The sequence below is a fragment of the Silurus aristotelis genome, assembly GCF_946808225.1.
Source record: "Silurus aristotelis genome assembly, chromosome: 23".
NCBI lineage: Eukaryota > Metazoa > Chordata > Actinopteri > Siluriformes > Siluridae > Silurus > Silurus aristotelis.
The window spans coordinates 10,444,232-10,472,068 of NC_139596.1; the positions used below are offsets into that span (position 1 = coordinate 10,444,232).

Here is a 27,837-nt window from a genome sequence, read left to right on the forward strand (position 1 = left end):
TTTATGCATTGTATGCATTTTGGTTACATTTTGGTTATTTACATTTTTATTCATTGTATTAATATATAGGCCACGTTGTCTACTAAGAACACGTGGCACAGCCATTAATAACAGCAATACAAAGGAAGAAAGGATGCTGTGCCACACACACACACACACACTCGCACGCGCGCGCGCACGCTCAGAGCATCGTTAATGTAAAAACGTGCCAGCCGTCTCGTGTGTCTCAGGCTTCCTCCCACATGTCCACTCACTTTTCGGGTGATCAGTGCGCCCCTCCTCTCCATCCCCGCCGACGTAATTGTGGGTGTACAGAAGAAGTGGAACTTCATCTTCTGATCTTCTTGTAAAGATCGCAGTCGCCCACTTGGAGGAGGAAAAAGAGAGGCGTAGGGAGGAGAAGCAGTCTTTCAACTCGAGGAGCAGAAAGGAGAAAAGAGGACGCGCTCGTCGCCACTGCTTCATATGGACTCTGGACATATCGTGGTCTTCATACTGGAATTTTAAGGATCTCGAATCCCTTTTGGATCTAATAAACGCTTTATTAACAAACAACAAAAAAAAGGTAGGTCAAATGAGTCTTTTTTTTTTTTTCATTGTGTTTCAGATTTCCAATCGCTTACCATTGCATTAATGACAGCTCTATACAGAACACCCCTCTACCCCGACCACGTTTTTTTTTTCATTCATTGCACAATGCACAGCTTAAAAATGTGTAAGAATAGCGAAAACGAGTCTGATTCTCAGATACATTGGACAGGTGTTGGAAATAATCCGATCCACTCGAAATAAGCCACATATCATTAAAGAACATAGTTTTATACTGAAATAATGGTGATGCTTTTGTATATCTCTAAACAGCTGTGCGCGTGTGCGTGTGTGTGTGCGCGTGTGTGTGTGTGTGAGAGAGAGAGAGAGAGAGAGAAAGAGAGAAAGAGAAAGAGAAAGAGAGAGAGAGATCTTGGGATGTTCGGGAAACTTGCAACACCATACAAAGTAAAGACCGTGTGGCTGTGCTACAAATGTCGCTTATGTCCTCTATAGATGTTTCACATCTGCTTAAATAGTGCATCACTTATCCACTAACACGTTTCCTGTATTGAACTTGCATTTCACCAACCAGCTTCAATATCTAGTTAAACGTCTTTATTTAATTGGTCACTATGCCAATTTATTTAACATATTGAAAAACCAAGTAAAAAACATTTTCTCATAAAACATATACAAGGACTATATATTGCAATATTAAGGCCATGTCTTGGATATGTGACTTTAATTCACAGGCTGAATGCTAATGGCACTGAAATTGGACCTCCAGGTATTGTTTCTCTGTCAGAGCACAAATTTGCCCATGTCCCCGTAGGGGGTTACGACAACACAAACCTCAATTTTACCACCCACATTGAGCAAGGAAGTGAGTCTCGTTTGACCACTGCCACAAATTGTTTAAACAATAAAATGCCACCACCATGGCCAGGCTGAATATTCTTTATTGTTGAATAGGTTGGGTTTTAACAGCAGTCAAGAAATAGGAAGGAACTTAAGTTCCTTGTTAAGAACTTAAGGAAAGTGTGGTTTTTGTTCTTCATGTTCTGTTTCCTATCTGTCCTCTAGAGGGAAGATGCTTCTGGATATAAAACATATTCTGTGGTTACTCTGCCTTTGCTGCACATCGCTTAGACTGGGTAAGTTACGATTTTTCGCTTTCTAAGTAGCTTACATACATTCACATGAAAATCGTTTATTGCATCTGGTTTCCCACAAAGCTGACATTGTTTCCGTCTTCTTTAAAATCTTAATGTGCTGCTAGAGTGGCCTTCCCAGGACCCAGCACCTTTTAATTAGGAAACTGTCTGGTGAAAACAGATGGGTTCACCTCATAACATAGAAAAAGCCCTGCGCATAATGTAGTGTATGCCCTCAGGGGTTATCCCACCTGTCCCAAGCATTCCACACTGTTTCTCTAAGAGGAAAGTTTGCCAGGTCTCAGCAACATTTCCAGCCCAAATACATTGTAAAAAAAAAAAAAAATATTTTGACATTGCCCAGCATGTGCACTTTGCTGAATTCTAATAATATGCTTCAAAAACAAGACCTTGCACCACTAGGGTTGCAAGTTTTCATGGAGATTGAGAAGGTCATGACTCAAGACTAATCGATATCCGAAACTTGCAATGTAATGGGTTATTTAGGAATTGAGAATAGTCATCCCGTCATTTTTCTCATATCATATCTGCATTCCATCCCAATTTTATTTAGGAAATACAATGCTTGGCTTTGTGAACAGTATGCTCATATGCTCTGCATCTTTCTGCTGTTGTCTTACGCATGCCAATGCGCCTCGTATCCACAATGAAGTCATTCTGCAGAGAAATAAAATAACACAAATATTGTGATTTGCTTTGTTCAGCTTTAAATATATGCCTAATTCAGCGTATTTTTCATGCTTTTAGTTTCAGGCACAATATTAGTGGCGCCGCCAGTCAGTGGATCTCTTTCGGGAAAGGTAGTGCTCCCATGCCACTTCTCCATCCTCCCTACAGCAAGCCCCAGCAATGCTACAACCACTGGAACAGACCATCTGCGCATTAAATGGACCAAGATAGATGGTGATTCGGAGTTCACAGTAATCGTTGCTCAATTTGGTGTCATGAAAGTTGGGCCAGGCTACAAAGGTCGCGTATCTGTGCCGAGTCATCCACAGAATATTGGGGACGCCTCATTGACTGTTGTGAAATTGCGAGCTAGTGATGCCGGAACTTACCGCTGTGAGGTTATGTATGGCATTGAAGACACTCAAGATATGGTCAACCTGGATGTCAGTGGTGGGTGACGATTTGGTTTTTATTCCGTAAATACTTTATATTAGTTATATGCTACAACAAACCCATTTACCCTTTACCACACATTTTGAAACTCATTTATATTGTAAGCCTTAGGCTACTTGAATCTTGCCATTAAATGCTGAAAAATAGCATGAATTTCAAACTAGAAGCACTGCATTTTAACAGTGGTAGCACGAAGCAAACAGAAAATACCCTAAGGAGTACAGTGCTACATTGATTCTATTTGTAAAATGTACACGTTAAGTGTAACTATCACTTAAAATCTTAATTTAAAAAATGAAGACATTACCTACAAGTGAATGCCTTGACAGCTGGCTTTTTAAACATGCATTTTTTAAATCTAATTATTGTGGGTATTACATTATTTTCATTCATTTATTCCAATTGAATCTTTTTTGTTTATTTGAGTGTAGACTTTAAAAATCTCAGGACCCATTAGTGGGTCCAGATGTACGTGAATAATTCATGAAATTACATATCATTCATGTTAGTTTCACAGTAGATAATGAATAACATGTTTGTTACACAATAATGTTTTAAGTTAAAATTTCCCGAATGGCAAGGGGTTAGGGGGTTACTCATCCTTAACTCTAAGTTTGAAAGGTCACTGTTTGCCTTAAAACTAAATAAGTTAGACATTAAAATTAAAATTGTCATTTTAAATTGTTGTTCTACAAAATACTCACCTCAGAAACTCATTCACTAATGGGTCCTGTTGACCGTTGTACTAATAGGCTTTAGTTAATGAATTGACTTTTCTATTATGTTGCAAAGGTTTCTGAAGGACATACAGTATATGTGAGGAAAATTATTTATTCTGGGGTCACCTGAAAGGGTGGGATAGGCTAGAACTTTTTTTTTTTTTTTTTTTACTATTACTCATTTAATTGGTGTGTTTATAAAGCAAAATTTAGGGTGGATGGAAAGTCCCTTTACCCAATAACTGGTGTCATAGTTACAGTTATAGTCATAGAAATACTTCACAATTTTTTTTTATATTAGCTCATGTCAACTTCTTTTTTAACTATGGTTTTAATTCTTTACCAGCTGTCTTTAAAATGATATAATAAAAAATTTAGTCATTTAGATCTTCTGTGCAGTAAGCAAGCTGTCTTTATTTATGGTATTTGTTTTAGTCCAAGCATCTTTACCATTTTGCTCTTTTTTTTTTTTTCTCTTACCTAGGTGTTGTTTTTCATTATCGGCCCAAGATCGATAGATACACTTTGACTTACGAAAAAGCCGTAGAGACGTGTCAAAATGTCGGGGCTACCATTGCAACAGCAGAGCAGCTAAAAGCGGCTTATGAGGATGGGTTTGATCAGTGTGATGCAGGTTGGATAGCAGATCAAACAGTGAGGTAAGATGTAGTTCATTGACTATTACTACCATTAACGTTGTTATTTCATATTGCTTCTTGAAAAAAAAAAACAACCATATGGCACAATACATGACATATATTGTGCTAATCCAAGCAGTGGGAAATGGCCCAATGCTATGTTGTGGTTTCAGACATTCTTTGCCATGCAATTTCTTTTCTCTGTTTTGAAATGCAGATACCCCATCACTAACCCAAGGCCTGGCTGCTCTGGGAACCTGCCTGGAAAACCTGGTGTCAGGTCATATGGCAATCGAATGCCCAATGAGATGTATGATGTGTACTGTTATGCAGATAAGCTTAAGGGTAAGAGAACAGTGGAGAAAGGTGTACTCTCCATAATCTTAGGACTAATTATCATTGGACTAATAATTTACTCTATGCAAAAGCTTTCGATTATGTAATCAATTGATTAGAGGAAATGAATTCCAGCTAGGTCTTAAACCTACAATATGTTAGAACTCATCTGAATGTGGTTATGTGCTCTAATAAGGATTATTACTGCTGGCAAAAACACTAATGGTGTGAGTTCAGCCAAAGCAGTTGTTTGTTGTTCTTTAGCACATTACTGACAGAATGAGTGTGGCTCTAACAAATCACTTAATTATGTACAGTTACAGGAAACTAAACAAATTTGTCTAGAATTATTTCCAGATTTTTGTTTTTTCTGGCACTACAACAGTGGAGTCCGTTTTTGTATTAATTACTGGTCCATTACCGCCTGATTGTTGAATCAACAGCAGTGTCCTAGTTTGAGGCAGAAACATTTAGCCAATCGGTGTTTTGCAATGTTACTATAAGTATCACATTGGTGAATTAGTGTCTGTATGTGGTGTCAAATATTGAATACAGAAAAGATAACTGGGCAAGGGGATGACTTTTGTATGTGAAGCAGGGGTTATCATGAAAGGTTGGAAGATTGTAGTTCAGTGGTAAAGGCATTGAACTTTGAAACAGATGGTCACATGTTCACATCCTGCCACCACCAATCTGCCACTGCTGGGCCCTTGAGCAGGGCCCTTAACGCTCCCCTGCTCAGTTGTAAGTCACTCTGGATAAGGGCATCTACCAAATGCCGTAGATGTAAATGTAAAATTGTGTAGGTAAAGGTTTTGCAACAACAGGCACCAGTGTTCAAATGCCCAAACACCTAGCTCTAGTGCCATCCATACTTCAACAGAACATAATAATTCTAATGCTACTTTCACTCTACTTTCTGTTTGTATTTAATTAACCATAGGTTTCACAAATGGAGGGCATTATCCTTCCAGCAAAATATTCTGATTATTCCTAAGATGCCTGAATGGGGGATTAGTATTTATTTGATTAGATTTGATAATATCTATAACACTGTTTAAACTCAGTGCTTCATTCAGTGGATCTTAAGATTGTAAATAATGAAACAGGAAGGTTTTATCTGTTTAATGTGCGGTAAGTACACTTATACACTTATTTCATATCTTTATTTTTACAGGTGATGTATTCTTTACAACTGAATCAAATAAGATGACATTTGAGGAAGCAAAGTCCGAGTGTGAGAGAAATAATGCCGTCTTGGCCTCACCTGGTCAGCTCCATTCTGCCTGGAGGAATGGTCTGGACCGCTGTGACTATGGCTGGCTGTCTGATGGAAGTGCTCGTCACCCTGTCTCCATAGCCAGAACTCAATGTGGTGGAGGTTTGCTTGGAGTTCGCACTATGTACCAGTTCCGCAACCAGACAGGCTTTCCGGACCCCACCATGAAACTGGGAGCCTACTGCTACATAGGTATCAAACTTTACATTCTAGAATATTCACTGTTCTTTTTAGGTGGTGTCTTTTCACAGTTTAATCAGCCAATTCACATCTGCTAGCTGAATCATTCCTATTGCGCAACCAGTGTAAGAGGCCAATCCTTTCACTCTCTTGATGAGCAATGTGGCATCAAGATTTGTGACAATAGAGCAATGGTTGTGCCACTGAGGTGCTAATATCTAATAAGTGTATGAAGTAGTGCGTGAAGTACCTGAAGAATTTATAGGAAACAGAGGACAATTGTTTAACCAGAGCCCCAGATTTTCTTAATGTCATTTTTCAGCGTGTACGTAATCTCTTCCCCACCCTTACAAGTACTCACACTCCCACACACACACACACACTCACACTCACACACACACACACACACACACACACACACACACACACACACACACACACACACACACACACACACACACACACACACACACATGTTGGCGTTCATTTCACTTAGTCAATAACGTTCTCCTTTCCCACACCAGTGACATTAAATCCAGACTCAAGCTTGAACTGTGTGTATGTGCATCTAAGCACATTGTTTGTTAAAATAAGCGACTAGAAGGAACTGGAAAAGTTTATACAAGTTTTAATAGACTGTGTGTGCAATGGTTCCTTGACCTCACTCCATTTCACTTTGGGCTTTCACTTGTTTCTAGGGAAACCAAATTGGGCTTGGTTAACAGAAAACTCAACTCATTTCTATTTAGGTTAATGTCTTCAGGCATGTATCACTGAATTGTGACTATCTTACTAAATAATTCATTTAGGACTAATGCGAATTCTTCAGTGATGAATATTCTTAAAAAAGGTTTCCACAAAAGTAGATATTCTAATTTTTTAGTTGAGTTTCAGTTCAGCAGGATTTTTAAATAGGTCATTGTTTTACAAACCTACCTAAGTCACTTTCACTGGAGGTCACACAGAGAAGCCCTATTTAAACAGCATGAGAAAGCGCTTTATTATCACTCTTTACCCTTTATTCTTCTGTCCACCTTTCATTTCCTCAACTAGATTCACTTCTGTTTGTCAGTCATACTCACAGTTATCAGAACAGACTTGGAGATAATGGATAGAACTGCCACTATGGCTCCCAAATTAACAGGGCTTGCTGACCTCTGCCCTTGTGTGGGGGCTCTATCTTTTCAACAGAGGCTAATTTAGATTACTCGTCTCCTGCTAGGCAAGGCGCTCATCCAGAATGACAGCCTGCTGTGATAAGTATTGGTCCCCAGGGGTCACCCTAAAACAGGACATTGTGTCACCCTAAAACAGGACATTGAGGCTTGTTTGGTCTATTTTAGGTCACTCACAGGTCCATTTGGTTTGAAATCCTGTTCTGCATTTACATAGGGGCCAGTGAATTTTCTTATTCATTATGATGCCATAACAACTTATTTTTTTCCCAAAAAAGAGTGCTGAAAGCTTAAATACTCTTTAACTGGAACAGACCGATGTCTGGCATTTTTTATTTTTTGGAAAGGAACAGAATGCCTAGCACCTTACATCAGATATAGCTAGAGAGAAAGGGGGAAGGTACTGTACTTAATACATAACAGCTGGAGTGTTGGCTACAAGCCATGTCACATTACAGCAGCGAGACTTCCATATGCATAAACATTGGAGAAGATGTACAAGTGATTATTTGAAAACATTACAAGATCTTGTATTTCATGTAATTTTATGTTCAGTCAAATGTGGTCAGTCGTTTTAAGTAGCAAAGTAAGAAAAGTTAAATAGCTAAAAATAGGGACCAAGTATGTCTTATTCGAATCTGTCAAAACAAATGTTATATTTAAAAAAAATGTGTTTTATTCTCATAATTTTAAACATGCCATAAGATGCCGCCATTGTATATTTTTGGTCTTTTCACACGCTTTGCCACAAGTGGTAATGTGGTGAAGACAAATATGGGTTTTGGTTTGAGTAAATACATTATTCAAAAGTGTGGTTCTCCAATACTAAAAACCCTCTAATTTCATACATGTTGGATTATGCAGGTTTGTCTGAATGTTTCAAAGATAAGTGGGCAAAAGCATAAAGCATCATGAGGGAGAGAAAATGAAAGTGGAGCAGAGCCTGGGAGAGGCTTGTATGAAATATATGACCTTGTCTGAAGTACAAGCCTGATTCAGAACGATACTGATACATTATAAAAAAAATTGCTTGTTTTAATTATGGAATTTAAAAATGAATTTGAATGGATTACATAATGCAGAATTTTTTTTTTATTACTGTTGCAAGTTTTTCAGTAAAAATGGCTTTAGTTTAAAATAAGTAAAAAAAAAAACCTTATGAGTTGAAACCTTTAGGTTAAAAAATAGAGCCTTGAGAGTGACTAACACGAAACCTTTTTGGTGTTAATTGGTCTCAAGTTGCTACACCTGACTTTGCTCCTACTTGCAGATTGCAAACACTAAAAATATCATCATCAAACATAACAGCATTATACCAACTGGCATGGAATTAGAGCATTCAGAGTATTTTCTATTCTATCTAAGTAAATTATATTTAAAGCATTATGGACTAAGAATTCTAAGAAGCCTCATTTGCAGTTTGTCTATTTGAATTATATAATATAATCAGAAGTTAATATGGGGAAACATGCTAACAATTATACTTTTACAGATATCAGTGCTACAACAAGTAAAGTACAGAAATTCAGGTAAAAAAGGTTTTGCGTGGGTGGTGAGGAAAAATTAGCTAACTCAACTTGGAGGTATTTCAGGCTGAAGAGGTTATTAGTAAATAAGCTGCATGGAAGTGTGACAGGAGGATGACAGAAGGGTTGGATGACAGAAGGCACTGTAAGCAGTATTGAATTTGGGAAAATTGGAGTTTCTGGAGGATTGTAGCACATTTCCCAATTAGTTAAATTAGTTAAATTTAAGCAAGAATTATGTAAGGAAGATAACATTTTGTTCAAAGTATCTAAACAACACCAAACCTTCTGTTGTATTAAACTTTACTAGAGTTCACTTTTTCTATTATTTTAGTTTTAAAATATTACAGAGGGCCCAAATCCACACATGCAACCTATCGACTATTTTGAATAATGACATTATAGAACTGAAATTCTTTTAATCAGTTGTTTTATACCACAGTGTATGGAATACAGCTGTACCAATTCATAGGTTTGAATAAATTGCACTTTTAATATTTTATTGTTTTAGTTGTTTGACAAATACTTTGTGATCAAAGCCTAAATATACAGCGACTAAGCATAATATGACATTATAACATTATGACATTATAACATCATGGAAACTGTTAGTGGATGTGATATATTAAGCAGCAAGTGAACATTTTGTCCTCGAAGTTGATGTGTTAGAAGCAGGAAAAATGGGTAAGTGTAAGGATTAGTGCGAGTTTGACAAGAGCCAAATTGTGAGGCCAAGACGACTGGGTCTTGAGAATCTCCAAAACTGCAGCTCATTTTGGATGGATTGAGAAATCGTGTTAGCTGTTTTTAAAACTGTAACTAAGTATTAAAAGCTTCCTGGGAAGGTCCTTGTGACAGAGGATATGCTGTTATAGGAAAAAAATAATCCACTTTGGGGTGGTAACATACAACCCTGTTTTAGATTAGAACATCCCATGTTGTTGTCTTCCTTACTTATTAGTCATCAGTCCTGGGGCACATACAGTGATGAATAGTAAAAATGCACAGTAATTTTTCATAACAATTATTTAACAGAGGAACAAATCTATTAACAGTTCTAAGTTTTTGTGACATTTACAGCAGATTAGAAAATTTTTTTATGTGTTTAACTTTAGGTTATGAACACACAACTTGGGTGGATGTTAAATTTGATGTCGTCAGCACAACGTCACCCTCTCTAGCCTCTTCAACCACAGCCCAGACTGCTTTCTCTGAGTCCTTCCTGGAGCCAAAGAAATCCATTTACTCACAGACCACCATAGATGACTCTGAGAACCAGCCCCCAACAGATTCTCCTTTCATGTTTTCCACCAGCATGGCCCCATCAAGCAGCTCTGACTCAACAAGTAGCCAACATTTAACAGAGGATTTAGAAGTCGATGACTCAGTAACCTCTCCTGTAGACGAGACTCAAGATTTTGTAGAAACTCAAGATTTTGAAATATCAACAACAGCTGGTCCTTCTGTCCCTAAAACTCCATTGGACAAATTAGAAGTTAATGAAGTAATTAAAATAGGTACAAATCCACCTGATGTTTTAATCTCAGCCACTCGCAGCACAGAGCCAATGTTTGCACTGGGGAAAACAGAAGAATCTATCCTGGAAAAGGATAAAATAGATACACCTTCTATACTAATAGTGGAACCCACAACCTTAATCAGCATACCTGTTGAACAGTCTAGTACCACAAAAGATGACTCAATTATGCCTAGCATCACTACTGTAACTGAGACGAGCCCTACAGAGGAAGCTCAATCAACTCAAGGCTCTGAATTTGTCATGGCTGAACCTCCATCCATACAAACAACCGCCACAGATGGACTTTCCATGGCAGTTAGTACTGATGCAACTTTAACATTCACGACCTATACAGTACAACAAAATACAACACATTTTGATGATACCACACCGGAGTCATCCAAATCATCCATACCGATGAAGCTAGCAACTACTGTGCTCAATGAAATCCTCACTGATTCAGTTATATCAACCAAATCAGTTTCGGGTACCCCAAAACCCACAGTTGAAGGTGTGACTAACAGCAAGGACACAGAACACATCTCATCGACACATTCTCCTGAAAGAAGCACCAAAAATTGTACTGATCTGTCGTCTGTCCATGTGATCTTCATTACCGTTCAGCAAAATGAATCAGGTATGTCTCTTCCTATTTTTTCTTTGTTATACCCTGTTACCAATATATTTATTTACATTTAATTTGTTGCCAGGAAAACTGATACTATGCTTTTTTCCAATCAACTCTACACAGTTTTAAATTAGTGTCTAGTTTGCTTTCAGTGGTTAGTATGTTTTAATCACACAAATTAGATCGAGATTCAGAAACTGCTGAAAAAAGCCGAACAGTTGATCTGCATATTATGATAAGGCACTGAATATCTGAATTTTCTTTCAAAACTACTTTAAGGGAAATTGACTTACAGAGGTGCTATTTAAAGTATTCAAGTCATAAGGTGACTTAAAAAGGCATGTCTCAGTTATACCCGATTCTGACTTTGCATATATCAAAAACAATGATTTTATAAAATAAATATTAATATTATTTTTTATTATGTTTTTTTTTTACAGAGGACATTGAAGGAAACTGATACATTGCTTATTATTTGCGGCCTGATTTAAAAAAAAAAAAAAAATGCATATAGTTCTGAATTATTTTTAAATGACATGTAGCTCCTGAGTCCTCATTCATATTCTATAAACCATGGGCATTTTCTTTTCTTTTCTTTTCTTTTCTTTTCTTTTCTTTTTTTTTCTTTTCTTTTCTTTTAACAAAAAGCACATCATTTTAACCAAAATACTGCCATTGTTTCATTAATTTAACAAGTTAAATACAAAATTAACCGCATGATAAAACAGATTCTATCGCTCTCACACATTATGATTTCATGACATTAATTTTGAATCAAGTGGATTCATTATGTTGTGATTACGATTAGCTGTTATGTGATATAAAAATAAAATGCAACCTTACAGCAAAATACTAAGTGCTATTTTTTATAAGCTGCTGAATAACGTGTGTAATTATAATAAAGTGTGGAAGTCATACTGTTGCAGCATAATTTCAGTTATCTGTTCATTCAGCAATGTATTAGACTTTACACCAAATGATTCAAATATACAAATTGTCCTTACATGATATTTGAACAAGAAATTGACAAAGCACTGAAATAATCATCTCCCTAAGAGTGATGGTTATTTAAGTGCGTGCTTTGCCAAATTCTTGTTCAAATATCATGTAAGGACAATTTGTATATTTTAATCATGTTTTTTGCATTTTAGGCCAAACACTTTTTTGTTGCTTTTCTGTCAAAAGCAACAAAAAAGGGTTTGGCTTCAAATGCAAAAAAAATAAAGAAAAAAAGAAAAAACTCAAATAAAAAAATAGTCATAATCTTCCTTTTTTGTAAAAATTGATGTAAAACTTTCAATTGAACTCTATCTCTAAATATGCTCAAATATATAACAGAGTTTAGAAGTTTTTCTGTCTTCTATTTCAATGTACTGCAGAAATATCACACCTCAACTGTATTTCACTTACATTTGACAGAGCCATGCTCATTCACCTTGATGAACTAATATTAAATCAAATATCTAGGAAATAAGAAAATAAATATAGGAAGCCAATCAATGTACTCATCAATCCTGTAATGAGGGCTGGTAAAATGGGGGCAGGTATTTTAAAATTCACTGCCATGTAAACACGCTGATTTAATGAGGCCTCATTGGATTTTATGTGAGGATTTGATAAGGTTTTGCCACAGGATTATTTTATAAGTGTGCTTCGTTCCAGCTATTCTAAGATAAATCAAAGTGTTCTTTAGACATGGCACCCGTCTGTTCACACTTAGAAACCACATTCAGCTACTTTTAAACCCTGCCACAAAGTTGGTTTGCTTGGATGTATGAGCCTTTTGGTTAATGTGTACATTTGATTTTTTAGTAATGATTAGGGAGTTTAATTTTTACAGCCTATAAATGGTTTCTATGTAAATAGTTTTTTTTAATATTCTTTGAATAATAACTTCAATTTTGTATTAGAAATGTACCTTTTTGTACACAGAGGCAAATGCTATCAGTGTGATGAACTATAGCAAAAAATAAGAAACTTTTAAACTTAAAAAAAGACTGTTGTTTTTTCCACTCAGATGTAAGACCAATGCCTGAGATGGTTATTAAAATGTCATATGATATGAAAAATATTTTTAGGTTACTGATCATTTAGACAGGTTTTACGTCTATATAGCTACACTAATAGTTTTAGAAAACCTAACACCTCTAGTTGCCAGCTGTGAATTGCCAGATTTTGCAAAGCTCATGCTGACCAAGATTGGAAGAGACAGCACACAACAGGTTCTTGCTGGTTTGTGGAGACTTGGCAGAGAAAAAAAACTTGGCACACTATCTGCATAAGCACACATGTCTATTAGAAAAGTGAAGACTGGCCGCCACAACAAGGCTGATGTCACTAAGATGTACGCAGTCAGATGAACAGTAAGCTTGTAAGGAAATGTGTTTAATGCTATTTATTGGTGATGGCTGGGTGTGCCTGTGACACTGTAATCAGTTCACAAGATTTTTAGTTGTATAAACACCAGGGGAAAATGTTGTCACATCCTGCGCATCATTTTATTACATGCTTAAATCCATTTTAATGTTGGGGTTAAGGATGGGTTGGTGCCAGTAACTCTGAAAATTTTCTCTGAGGATTTTCTCTTTATATTATTCAAGCTTCTGGTTTCACATCAGCTGACTGAACAAAATAGCTCTGGCCGATATATATGATTATTGCTTAGTTAGAAGCATAAATATTTCCAAACATAAGAGGTAGAAAATGAATTAAGGTCCTAAAAGGCTCAGTTGCTTCACCATTTTTTAATATAACATTAATTACTATACAGATTAGATAACAACAGAAACATCATTGCTGTTTCTGTCATAGTTTGGATGAGAAGACAGAATTTTGAACTATTTGTATATCTGTAACTTTTGCTCTGGTTTTAATTATAGTTTAGATTATTAATGAAAGAAAATTATTAATTACCGATTTTTTTATATTACTTATCAAACTTATATATAAAGTGTATAAAGTGAGTAAAACTTAGACAGGCTACAACTATGCAGATAATCATGAGGGATAATCCTGCTCAGTACCTGACTAGTGACTCTGGGATTTTAAATCACAACCTTCCAACCAGTATGCTGATGGAGATAACCAGAAGAGACATTTTTTTAATTAAAGTAAACTACATAGCTGATATTATTTTGGGAGCTTTTTCAATAAAAAGCAAAATCTTCATTGGCACCATGTGAATAAATTACTACCACTGAAAGCTAAACTTGCATGGACAGGGTTATGTGACACAAACACAGTGTGACTGTGCAAACAATGCCTGATAAACCATCTGTAAAAAGTAATTTTATTATATTTATATTTGAAATGTGTGTGATTAGGTTATTTAGAAAGACAAAATCAGATTTAATATATTATTTTCAGACAGAAACAGCAGATTCTCAGTGTTACTGTATAGAAAGACGCAACACTCTTTTATCAGTATTGAATTTGTGCAGCCAAGACAGACCCATAATTAGTGATGTTCATTTTTTTGTTATTTCATAAAATCTGTCATAAAATGTGTAAAAACCAGATAATGTTGAATCACTGTGTTTGATTATATATTCCTTAGTTGGTTTACAAAATACTGGAAATAAGTGATATTTGAAGATTTAATATATACATTTATTTTTCTATAGCTGAGCTGGCCCCTCTGATACCCCAGTCTCCTATTATTCCTGAAGTTCCCGATGAGCGAATTCCCTCTCCTGTGGATGGTGAGCCTATATGGGACAGCAAAGAATCTACCTCTGACTTCCCTCCTGTGACTACCAGCAGTGTAGAACTCAGTTTCGTAAATGGCAAACAAGAGGTGAGCATTGAGCCTGAGAAGTCTTATGCAGAGAAAGAGGCAAGAGGAGATGTGTTTGAAAGTGTGTCCTCTACACTTCAAAACCTAACAAAAACAGAAGAAAAAATAGAGACAGTGTCCAGTTTTGATTACTCATTAGTAGACAATGGTGCAACACAACATGTGCCACTTGAGTCAAACCAAGATATTACCCAGCCAATGCCCATTTTCCTCAGCACAATGGAGCCAACTTATCTTCATGACAAAGATCAAAACCTTGTAGAGTCCATTCCTCCGACATCTCTAATCCAAGATCCTGAAGAAGAGGATCTCATGGAGGAGGGAATAATACCATATACAGGCTTTACAGATGAAAGAAGCTTCTCACCAAAACCACCTCAGTCATCTGAACTTCCAGGAAATGCAACTGCAGCAACTATTTCAGATGTTCTACCTTCTAAGCCAGAAGAAACAACTGAGGAAACCTCCCTTCCAATTGAAGAAGGGTCTGGGCAGGAAAAGGCTACCATTGAAGTAGTACAAGTGACACAGAAAAGTACAACCTTGCAACCAACAAAAAGTATACTCTCTGGAATCAATGAGTATGCTTTTACTACAAAGTCTCCTATTTCTGCCACACACCAGACAGATAATATGTTGACCAGTGACACCACTGAAAATCAATCTGTTTCAAAAGGCCCAATTATGGTTACATCTTCCCCAGCCACAAAAAGCATTACTTCAACAAAATCCTCAATTACAGTTGAAGAGGGATCAGGTAGTGAAACCCATGATTTTATTATTACAAAGCCTACATTACAACTTACTTTGACAAATGATGCTGATGCCACAACACCACACAGTGCACCAATGCCAGAAAACGTGGTGCTCCAAACAGAAGAAACAATATTAGCAACGCCATCGCATGTTTCCTCAGAAATAATATTCCCCAGACAAGAAGAAGAAAGTTCAGGCGAGATGTCAATGACAAGCACTGTATCTACTGAGGAGAAAACAAGTAAAGATGTGCAATCTGGTACACAATCTGTAACTTTTGCATTTTCTGAAGCTGATGGCTCTGGAGATCAGCCGAATTTGCTGTCGACTACAGAATTTTCAACATTTTCCCCTTTGCATACTACAATCAGTATTGCCTCTGAAAAAGTCTCCTCAACAGAGAGTTCAACAATGCAGAGTGAATCAAAACAGAGTTTTTTAACTACTACCACAAGAACTTTTACAGTTGACCAATCCATCTCAATAGAGTCTAGCTCAACTGATATAGGCACGACACCAGAGACTGTTAAATTCAACCAAAGCATAACTGACACAATCACTGAAACTAGTTATTATAAAACAGAGTCACCTTTCAGTACAGTTTCTAAAGAATCACATACTGGTTTAGCTCCAACCCAAAAAATACCACAGTCAGAGGGTTCTGGAGAAGAAAGTGGAGAGTTTGAAGATGGTGTTTCTGGTGATTTCTTTAATACAGCTGTTGAGTCTATGCCACCTTCACAGCTATCATCTACAAATGATGTATTTACAACAGATATACCAAAACACACAACTGTTATGGAAGTATCATCAGATCTTGCCCACTCAACAATGACAAGTGCCTTTACTGTTGGTGAAGGTTCTGGGGACCAGATTGAAGACCACCTTTACACTGTATCTGTCACCTCACCAACATCTGTTACAACATCTGCAGTTAGTGAGAGCTACACCATAACTAGCAGTTCTGTAATTGCTGACCATTTCTCGTCAAGTCCATCTCACGTTGAGAGTACACGCAATGCCACATATTTAACCTCAAGCACAGAGTCGTCCATAGTTGAAGAATCTGCTGAAAATATATTAAAAACAACTGAAGCAAGTAAAGAATATTCTATAAGAACTGAGGAAGCAGAAATTAGCTACGCAAAGAGCACATTAGATTACTCAGATGTCGAAACGTCTACACTTTCCACAAAGTTAACCGAATCTGCTTCACAAATTTCTTCAAGCCCAGCACAAACAGAAACAATGTCTTCTTTTTTGGAGTCTGGTAGTGGTGACACAGAGGACACTACTATTGAATCTGAAGGAGTTGATGATGATGGGTCTGGTGATCAAGTATCCACTTTTCTTGAGTCATTTCCACCTTCTGTCACTCCTACACTAGAAGATGTACCGACGACTTCTGTGGCAGGGATGCCATTTGAGGGGACACTAGCTTATGTTGAAGGATCAGATACGGCAACAACTGAAGTAAATACTGAATTTTCTGTGAAGACAGAGGAGGCTGAAACCAGTGAGAATAAGACCACACTAGATCACCAAAGTGTTCAGACATCTCCTCAGTATGCATCATATAACCCTGAATTAACTTCAACAATGTCTAGCACAATTCAAAAAGAAGCTATTTCTATATCTTTGGATGCTGGTAGTGGCGACATGGAGGATTCTACATTGGAAGGCACTGAAGAGGGAAGCACTGAAGATGAGGGTTCTGGTGCTTTTATTGAATCTGCTGCTCCTTCACAAGGTCCATCAACTGATATTACAACAGAAAAACCAGAAACTCCAATAGACTTTGGTATTAAAGACCTACCATTGGTTGTTACCACTTCAACTTTCAAAGATTCAGTTGCCTTAACAAATGAAGATAGTTTAGGCAAACAGCCAACTGTAACAACTCTTCCAGTGATGCTGGAAACAGGGACATTGAAATCTTTTACAGAAGATGGAGGATCAGGGGATGAAATGCAAGTTACTACCAGTAACGAATTGCAAAGTGTTACTATAGAAACAACTATACAAACATCCACCCAAAGTGCAGCAAATGTTCAATTGCCGCACAATGTAGAAACTTCTACACAAGATTCCCCAACCACTAGTTTACCTACAGAGAGTTCATATACTACACTTGTGAATGAGGTCAGTGTCCAAACCTCACCTGAGTCAGCAGTGACAGGAACAGATATACAGACTCCAGTTCTCTCTGTCATATACCAAGATGGTAAAGATAAAGAAGTCACAACATCTGGCAGTGAGATCATATCTAGCAAAATTGCCACAAAGCTTTATGATACCCAATCAATCACAAGCCCTGTTATCACATTCATAGATGAAATAAAAGATGATGATCTTTTCTCAGCAGTTACAGACAGCATGGGAGACCATAGCACCAAAACAGAATTTATTAGTAAAGATGATATAATCATTGATGCAGATACTGTTCCAGAGTTGGAACCATCATCACCATTTTCTTCCACAATCATCACAGAAGAAGCAGCTGGCATAACAGCTGTCACCATGACACCACAATCCTCCAGCATACTAACAGAGGAATCAGAAGGTTCTGGGACAGACACTCCTGTGTTACCATCTTCAGATCTAAACCTGCCTACTAAATCATTCTTGGAAGAGACAACAGCTAAAGACATAGATTTAATTGGCTCAGTAAAGGAAGAGGAAACAGAAACAAAAACAACATTGTCTGTAAAAGTTCCTGATGAAAGATTTACTGCTCAAACCCCATCCACACCTGCTCAAACAACCCAGTATACCAACACTGGAACATCCCATCCTAGTGACACAACCGCACATATTACCTATAGCACAAATCAGCCTACATTTACCACCACTGGTTCTGTCTACACAAGTCAGCAAAGTCACATCATCACTAAACCCATCCATACAACCACAAGTCAACCTAAAACTAGCTTACATGTGACCTCTATCCCATCACATACACATACACTGCCCCAATCATCAGATTCTATTTTGACAGCTGTTTCAACTGATGATTTTTCAGGTGACAGTGTTTCTGTAGAGGACTCAGTAATGAAAACTGTAACAGTAGATATTGATTCTGCTTTACGTGAAGCTGTATTTGCAACCCCTGGATATAATGCAGATAAGAGCACAGACTCTAAACAATCAGGATTCATTTCTTTTACCCAGGAAAGTGGCACAGAGGAAGGCTCAGGTCTCACATCAGAACATATAGTGTCAAGTGGATCAGATTTCACTGAGACAACAACTGATGAGGAAACAACAACAATAATTGCACGTGATAGGTTTGAAGAGCACAGTGTAACTACCGCAGCAACTACCGATTCATTAATTACTAGTATTGTACAGTTCGTCCAGTCATCCTTTGCACCTCTTGTAGACCTTTCAGCAAAGGAGCAAGTCTCAACTGTAATTTCTTCAAAGATGTCATCTCCAACAACCCAAAGCCCACAGCTAGCAGACACACTTGTTTTGGAATCAGTAGCAGATACCACAAAGATTCCAGGCATTATTACCCATTCAGCCATTGATGCAGTGTTAGATTATGAGAGCAGCACCAATCCTCTTGTAGAAAGCAAACCAGATTTGGTTTATACTGTTGCCCCTGAAATGGAGGTTACTGAACCTCCAAACAAGGATCTTGAGAGTAATACGAGTGCTAGAACTACTAAACAATTTGACAGCACAGTACAACCATCCACCAAATTTGGGGCATATGAAATAGTTCAAACACAAACAGATGAAGTAAAAGATAACACAACACCAGAGACAAAGATATCAAGTCCATTATTACCAGAGGAAAGCTCAGGTGATGTGATTTCTGAAATCCTGACTGAAGATTCTACAGCTACCACTTTTATAATGTTGACAGATCACACAGATTTTTCCACCACTCAAGCAGATGCATTAGTATCACGATCTAAAGAACCTGATAGTACAACCTACGCACCCCTGATACTCAAAACAGCAAGTTTCCAACCTGAAGCTGTGTTTGAAGTGGCACTTACATCCCAGCCTACTGAAGATACCCCAGCAGCAGAAAATTTGTTAACAACAACTATTTCCATCATGTCTATGTCCACATCAGAAAACGACAAGTATATTGAAGATGATACATCTGAAACTCCTTTTGTAGAATCCAAACCAGATTGGACTAATTATGAGGCTGAAAATGAGACTCCCCTTGAAAGCACTCCAGTATATGAGAGTAAGACTGTGTCCACTACAGAGAGCTTTACCAGCAAAGAAGAGGTAGCTGCTGTCGTTGCATCTGTAGATAAGAAGGTGTCAAAAGAACAAGACACAGTTGGTCAAGTTGAGGAATCTTCAAATGAAATTCCCCAGAGTACAGACTACACATCATCACCTGATGAAATTCAAAAACATTCTGCAAAAACAGCTTCTCTTACAGATATGCCAGATACACCTAGACCCGATCCAGGATACACAATTTTGGAAGAGTCTTTGGATATTGGCGGTATGACATTAATTTGAATCCCAAATTATCAGTAGTTCTCAGATCACATGCTTATGTGCTGCTATTTCACAACCTAATCATATGCATTTTCTCTTTTTTTTAAATGACAGGTAACCAGTCATGCTCTGATAATGAATGTAAGAATGGTGGATCATGTTTACAAAGGGGTAATGTCCAGATTTGCAGCTGCCTACCCGGATACACTGGTGACCAATGTGAAATAGGTATCCACAAACAGACAATGATTTTCTTTTTAACTTAAACCATTAATAAAAATGGCTTATTTAAGGATTTTATTTTTCCTGAATGACAGTAGTGTAAATCTTTGCTCTTTCATTATTTAGATATTGATGAGTGCCATTCCAACCCTTGTCATAATGGGGGTACCTGTGTGGATGGGATCAACTGTTTTTCTTGTGTATGCCTACCAAGCTACAGAGGATCTGTCTGCGAGGAAGGTAAAGATATACTTTTTTTGGGGATGATTCATACTTAGGAAAACGTGACTAATAACATGCAGTTGATGGTCATCTATTTTCCATAGAGTTTATTCAATTATTCCTAATAAGGCAGATGCTAATGTTATAAAAGTCTTAAGAGAAAAATTATAGTTCATGTTATCTGATACGTTTGTAGTTCTAGCTTCAGACAATGTTATATTAACAGTCCATGTAACACACCCTGGGTGCTGAAATTGTACAGAGGTGATTCATTCTGGGTGTCTAAATGCTTACATACAGCTGCTCATGATTCTATAGCTTCTTCCTATCCAGAAATGAAACAGAATTTAAGCCAAGGTGGACTAATCAGTGTGGCTAGAAATAATTATTATTAGATAAACGCAAATAATTAGAATGCCCTTTGTAACGACATTGTTTTTCTTTTTAATTAGAACTTAAATATGCCTTTAAAACTAATTTTGTTATAATTAAACTTGTATATTATTGCAAGCATTGCCCAATTAAAATTCATGGGTTCTCCCTCAATGGCTTTCCTTAAAAGGCCATTTCAATGATTAACTGCAGGTAATTAGTGTTTCTGCCAGGGTAAAATCATGCCATTTCAAATAAGTTAGGAAACAGTGCAGCACAGGGCTGGTCAAGAAACATCCACAGTGATTTATTGCCTATGGCCCATTTGCAAATGTGAAAAAGTGACATGTTCACAGTTTATATTCATGACTCACTTGGTGCAATGTTTTAAACATCTGTTTCTGTAGAAACTCTGTATACAAAGATAGCAAAATAGCCTCACGGGCATTTGAAATGTTCAATAAGTTGTTTTCCAGTGTCTAGTCATATTTTTAAGCAAAACAATTCTGTGTGAACAGACCTATTTGGAACAGAAATCTCTTCCAGCTACAGTTAAAGTGCAAGTGCTAAGCTTGCTTTTACAGATCTCATTTAATGTAGTGGGGTAGAGGGTACTACTGGGATGACAGAGAGATAAAATCAAAAGGCCTTGGGAAGAGCAATAAAGATCCAAATGTTAGCACATGAAACATAGCCAGGTTCACATAGTAAGCATTCACTACTACTCTCTTTTAAATACATTTAAGTTAGGGACAATTAACTGCTTAAGCCAAACGTTTGTGTATATCATTTGTATTTTGTCTTCGCAGACACAGAAACATGCAGTTATGGGTGGCATAAGTTTCAAGGCCATTGCTACAAGTATTTCCCTCACAGACGCACGTGGGATGTGGCAGAGCGCGAATGTCGTCTTGTGGGTGGTCACCTTACCAGTATTCTGTCCCATGAAGAACAACAGTTTGTAAATGGTAAGTTTGAAGGGTCTAACTTGTTAGCATTGCTCATATGTAATATTACTACTAAATTAGCATTATTGATTCTACACAGTCAATAAAGAATAGCTAATAAGGAATGCACATACAATCATACATTTTAAATGGCATTTTACATTTTACTATTTCAATTGTAGCATTTATCTAAAGTGGCAAATAAATGCCCAGGCAGTATAAATAATGTGATCATCTACATCTACATAGTTAAGACGTTACTGTTTGATTATATAAACAAGAAAAAACACACGCTTTTTAGTAAACAGGATATGTGAGGAATAGACATCTTAGGCCTGAGAAACAGGAAGTTAGATGTCTAGGCTAATAAAAATTGCCCTTATTTTTAAAGACTGTCCAAGCACGCCTAACAGGCCAAAATAATAAAGCTGCATGTGTATTTTCTTTTCTTGCAGGCCTTGGCCATGACTACCAGTGGATTGGACTGAACGATAAGATGTTTGAAAACGATTTCCGTTGGTCAGATGGCAGTTTTTTGGTAAGTGTTTCAACAATAATTTATACATTCTTCTTGTCAGATGGCATGCAGTATAAAGTCTACAAACAATCCCACGATATAAATAAATAAATACACTTGGAGAATTTAGATGGTTTCCTTAAGATATCGATATCTGTTTCTAAAATGAGTTATGATAACTGCAGATAACTGGAGTTTAACTTGAAAATTGTAACACAAATAAAAATCTATATTTTAGTTTGACTTTTTTTATACAGAGATGCAAAAAGCTCTTCTGTTGCTTTCAGTGGTATTCGTGCAGCAGACAGGAAAATGGCTAATTGCTGGTTAGGGTTGTTTAGTGCTGATTGGACAATCACTTCAAAGATACAGCATGTATTCTGAAGCTGAAGAAAAGAGAGAAAGCCTTGGGGGGCTAGAGATAAGTGGTCTGCTCGTCGCTAGAAAGATTCCCTCCCAGCTGAGAGATTTAAATAAACCTGTGAATGAAGCAGGGAGGCATACGCTGACAGGTGTGGACAGGTAACAACTCTCCTCAGGAAATAGAGAGGGGACTAGATAAGTGAAGGACACCGCCCAGGGGTGCTGTAAATATATGTTGTAATGGGGGTTGTATGCTGTTAGTGGTGTACTCTAACATGCATGTGTTTGTAAGTTGTCCTCATGTATGGTGTGCTTGTATGTACATGAGAAGAGAAAGGGAAGTGAATAGGCAATTTGATTGTGTGAATTAGGATGTCATTAAACTTGGGGTTTGATTGTTGCATTACTAAATGTCTGCAGGAAGCAGTGGGTAGCCTGTGGAATTGGACGAAGCTAATAACAGGACACATGGAAAATTGGTCCATGCTGCTTTGAAATGCTAGTTGTAATCCAGAATGTTGCTGAACAATGGCAGGCGTGAGCAGAGCACACACAGATGGGGCTCGTTCCATATGGTTTAGCTGAAACACACTGACGAAAAGCACAGCTCAGCTGCTCAGGCCAAGTGGCTCATAGTGGTTACGTAGTGTTTATTATTCTTGGATAAGTGGACAGAGAACTTCCAAGTGCATAAAGTTTGTATGTTTCTGTTGACTGACTAGCATAAGCTGTAAGTTACCATTTGAAATATTTTCCCAGAAACATTTATGACACCATAACTTATAGACATGAATTGCACAGTTGCATAGTTATTATGAAAGAGGTGAACATCAAATTATAATACGGTCCTTTTTTGCCTGTTTCTTCTCTCGCTGGTTTAAATTAATCCAGTATTTAGAGAACCATAGTCAGTGCCATCATTTTTAGACAGTGAGCTATTTGTGGGAAACAATGACAGAAAGGAAACTGATTAAAGCTTGCAGAGTTCAAAGCTGTCCAAGGCAATACTGCCTGATCCTACTCATAATCTTGTATCTGTTGCTGTGTGTGTGGTTTGTCGTCTGCTAACTGTGGCCACCTGGTTGTGGAAGAACACAGAGAGCAGTTGATCAGTGATGAGTTTTGAATCCAGACCGCCTCAGCTGGATCTGAATAAACCCCTTTCTTGTTCTTTTTCTTAAAGAAATTGCATTAATTATGCAGTAAGAAGGTACACAGCGCCCCCATAAGGACTCTGATCTGTACTTTTACATATGGTATATAGACTTTGCTAAGAATTGTTGTTCTTTTTCCCCTCATTTTAACATTAGTTCAATCAATCTCACGGATAATGTGATGATATTTTCGTCCCTAATAAAATCCATGTGCTGTACAGGACCTTAAATAACCTTTGCATGCGCCCTATAATTTGCATTTGGCTTATTTATGCTGCCAGCACACTTTACTTTTTGCCAGTATTGTCTCTGAAATATCGCATATTTCTAAAAATTTCAACTGTGTTAGTTTCATGCTTTTAAAATAAGGTCTGTGTCTGCAAATGCACATTGCTTTTTAAATTTTTTTTTAAAGTTCTTGTCTATGTTTTGTTACAGTGCGGAGATAGACAGCGCCACCATGTGGTCTCTGTTGTGTAATACTACCACAGGGTTTTTGTGCCTTATTGTTTGTGCCATACCCGTTTTAGTTTTAGTCATTCATAACCTTCCTAATACTCTGTGTCAGCTAATGAACCATAAGAAAGATGAATACGTCAGCATGCAGTCTATTACTAAGTGTATCACTATATAATTCAAATGATGCAAGAATGAAACGCTCCTCGACTGCTGTAATGATAATCGTTTTACTCTCAGTGGTGTTTTCAGAACAGTACACTTGGCTTGTTCACTAATATGAGATAATGGGACGTAATTGACGCTTTTTAACATGATAAATGTATTTTCACTGCTTTACCAGGCTCAAGTAGCACTATGTGTATTGAGGCAGTTATTGTTGCCGTATAAGCATAATAATAAAACCCTAGTTGCTTCATTTTTTTTCCTTTTAACACGAGCGCACAGTGTCAGCATTCTATTTGGGCAATATATGTAATAAATACATGCAAATATTCGCAAGAACTCACCAATTATAATATTTAGAATCACAGTATTTTTTTACTTTTCCTGTAGCAATATGAGAACTGGAGACCCAACCAGCCAGATAGCTTCTTCTCTAATGGAGAGGACTGTGTGGTAATGATCTGGCATGAGGATGGCCAGTGGAATGATGTCCCTTGCAACTACCACCTCACCTATAGCTGCAAGAAAGGCACAGGTAAGGATTTTGCCTTCATGGTATCATGTTATGGCTGGTATCCCTATCACACGGCATTTTACATTTGATTGCAACATAGACAAATTGTTTATCCATTGATATACGAGAGAGTGCTAAAAATGCATGTACTCTTTTTTCATTTCACAATATTTTTTCCAATGTCATGCTAAAATGATTTTGGACTTATAAATAATCACTGTTTCCATGGTGCTTGCATTTTTTAGCATCTTATAACAGAATAATAAATAACAACATATTGACACTTTAACAAGAAGCTCACAGTTTTTGGTTTATTTTGGAACATCAGATTAGTCCTACATGTTCTCTTGCAAGTCAAGTAAGCTTTTATTATCATTTCAACTATATGCAGTACAGTGCACAGTGAAACGAAACAGCACTCCACCAGGACCAAGGTGCATTGTAAGACAACATAAATTAAAAGAAAAAAAAACCTGAAGCACAGAATTACAGAAAACAAACTAGGACACTATATAAAGTGCACGTGTGTGACATTTTCTGCAAAGAACAACATGAGACACTGAGACAGTAAACACACTGCAGCACCGTCCAGTACAATACAGTACAGCAGGCGAACATATTCCACCAGCAACACTGTTAATGGTGTTTCTCTCCCTTCTCTTTTTCCCTGCTAATAGTGTCATGCAGGCAGCCACCTGTGGTGCCAAATGCTCGCACCTTTGGGCAGATGCGTCTTCTCTATGAAATCAACTCACTAGTGAGATACCAGTGTATGGACGGCTTCATCCAGAGGCACCTTCCCACCATTCGCTGCAAAAGAGATGGCTCCTGGGATCTGCCCAAAATTTCTTGCATGAATCGTAAGTCTTCTTGTGTACTAAACCTTTTAAAAAGTCTCATTAAAATGCTGAAAAGATGAAGAATATAAAGTACAACATATTGAAGACAATACATCTGAAAAGTAAAGGATTATCAGAAAAATAGAAATAATCCAAAAAGCCAGCATCTTTTCATTTCTTGACTATTTTTTTCAATTGCCAAACCGAGCCATATCTTATATCAGATGATACATACCTTCTACCTTCATGTCTCCCCAAAGACAGCTGTGAATAGCTGTGACATTTTCAGTATTCGGACTAGCGATCTCCTGATAATAGGCAGACATTCATGTTTCGACATTCCCAAGCTAAATTGTGCAGTTTTGAATAGACCCCAGAGGGACTAGTTAGTTAGCATGATTTATTGTTAATACACAGTATGAATCTGTTTCATTTGTAGCCTTTGCATTATTACATTTCATTTTATTTTAATGTTTTTCTCACATTTCAAGCTAAACGTAATAAGGCAGTTGATTTAGTTTGGATTATAAAAAGGTTTCAGTTTAGAGTTCCACGCAATGATGTTATTAATGACCTTACAAACGTTTTCTTACAAACTGTGAACTAAAATGTTCCCCAATTTATTTTCTAGCCTCCAATTTCCAGAGACAATACAGCCAGAGGTACCGCCCCTTTAGAAATTATGGCAGTCATCGGAAAAGGTCTGCCGAGGAGCCTGCCAGTTCTCCCCAGAAACACCATCACCATGCCTTCAAGGACAACAAAACCAAACAATAGGCCTTCCTACAATCATACTGTCTCACTGACTGTGATTTCTTTTTTAACAACATGCAAAGGACATCTGATTTAAACTTAGAAACATGTGGAAATAGAAAATGGACAAAAATGGATAAAAGACAAGCAGCTTGAGTTCTAGATATTGGAATCAACACAGTGCCTTTCCAGTATTTCACGACTAAACGAAGAGGGTTCTCAAGTGCTTTTCAGTTGGCCACTAAAAAAAAGGACTGTTACTGTTTTTGCTGGATGACTGACTGATCTTTGCTAGTCAATTTATATGTTAGTAAATCTGTGTTTGTCTTTCTTCAGATCACAAAATGCCTTCTTTGAGCAGTATATACTAATGTAACTTTGCAACACAAAGAACTTGAGAAGATGGTAGAAAGTCAGTAGGATTTAATGGACTTTGAGCCACAAAATATTCCAGCATATGTTATTGGACATTTTTATATGGATGCTGTATGTCGAAGTTATTTCTACATGGGATTCCAGAAATTCTGAAGAACAAGAGCTACTAATAAGCACAACATATGGGAGTTGAGACAAATCCAAAAGAGTGAAGGAGGAAAAGAAACAAAGACAATCCAATAATTGATGAGTATTCTGTACATAATAGTGCAGAAACTACAGCGAAAGGTGGTGCAAGCTTCGATAATTTGTCCGAAAAAGAATTTGTTATAATAATGCATCCCAAAGAACAATTAGGTGCCTAGTTTGAAAAACACGCGAGAAATCTGAAATCATATTGTGTATTTGGTCTTCCTGTATCTACATCTCGTTTAATCCCAACATTTTCAAATTCCTAAATTTACATCTGTAACTTTTCATGTTGTCTTTGGTAAAATGTCAAACTACTTTTAAGAGAATGTACTTTGTGAATTGCTCAACAAGACTTGAACCACATGCTTATTTAACAGCGTGCAGGTCATTTATTTTCCAAGCTGCTCCTAATCTTCTCCTGGTTGTAGCTAATATACAACACACTGGATGTAATATGACCTGCATGCACAGATGCATTGTTTTAGAGCCCACCAGATCCATGAGGTGTCACTTGTGATTGTTAAGGATATTTTCTATTTAAACAAAGAGAAACAAAATAATATGACATTTGGGGTGTTTCAATGGGTCAACAAAGACCAGTATCTATCAAAACTAAGCCTTTCTACATGGAATGTCTCAATACAACTCAACAATCCATCCATTTGTTCATCCCAAGCATTGTTTTTATTTTTATTTTTTAATGCATTTTTGTTGTTTTGTCAGTTGTGTTGTATTCAAAAGTGCACATATCATTTTTTATATTTAAAGTATAACATTTTTCTTGTATAATGTGAATGTCTGGGTTGTGTGTGAAAAAAAAAAAAGATTTGCAAGAAAAGTTACTTTTTATACTTGCAATGTGTCACCAAAGAGACAAAGTTTATTCCTTC

General features: G+C 37.1%; 1 protein-coding gene across 2 annotated transcripts; it reads left to right on the forward strand.

Annotated features, from left to right (window-relative positions):
• Nucleotides 1–182: 182 nt before the first annotated feature.
• On the forward strand, nt 183–27,785 carry LOC310718143 (versican core protein-like). Of its 2 annotated transcripts, none has more exons than XM_083526723.1 (15): nt 183–565; nt 1,615–1,685; nt 2,454–2,825; nt 4,032–4,206; nt 4,403–4,530; nt 5,699–5,992; nt 9,797–10,837; nt 14,452–19,860; nt 19,971–20,084; nt 20,205–20,318; nt 21,482–21,640; nt 22,075–22,157; nt 24,665–24,809; nt 25,466–25,648; nt 26,259–27,785. In XM_083526723.1, the coding sequence occupies exons 2-15, from the start codon at nt 1,622–1,624 to the stop codon at nt 26,402–26,404; spliced, it is 8,427 nt and encodes a 2,808-aa protein (XP_083382849.1). In that variant the 5' UTR covers nt 183–565; nt 1,615–1,621; the 3' UTR covers nt 26,405–27,785. The 2 variants fall into 2 exon arrangements, with proteins under 2 accessions (XP_083382849.1, XP_083382848.1); XM_083526722.1 differs by having other exon boundaries at nt 428–569; nt 1,622–1,685.
• The last annotated feature ends 52 nt before the right edge of the window (nt 27,786–27,837 follow it).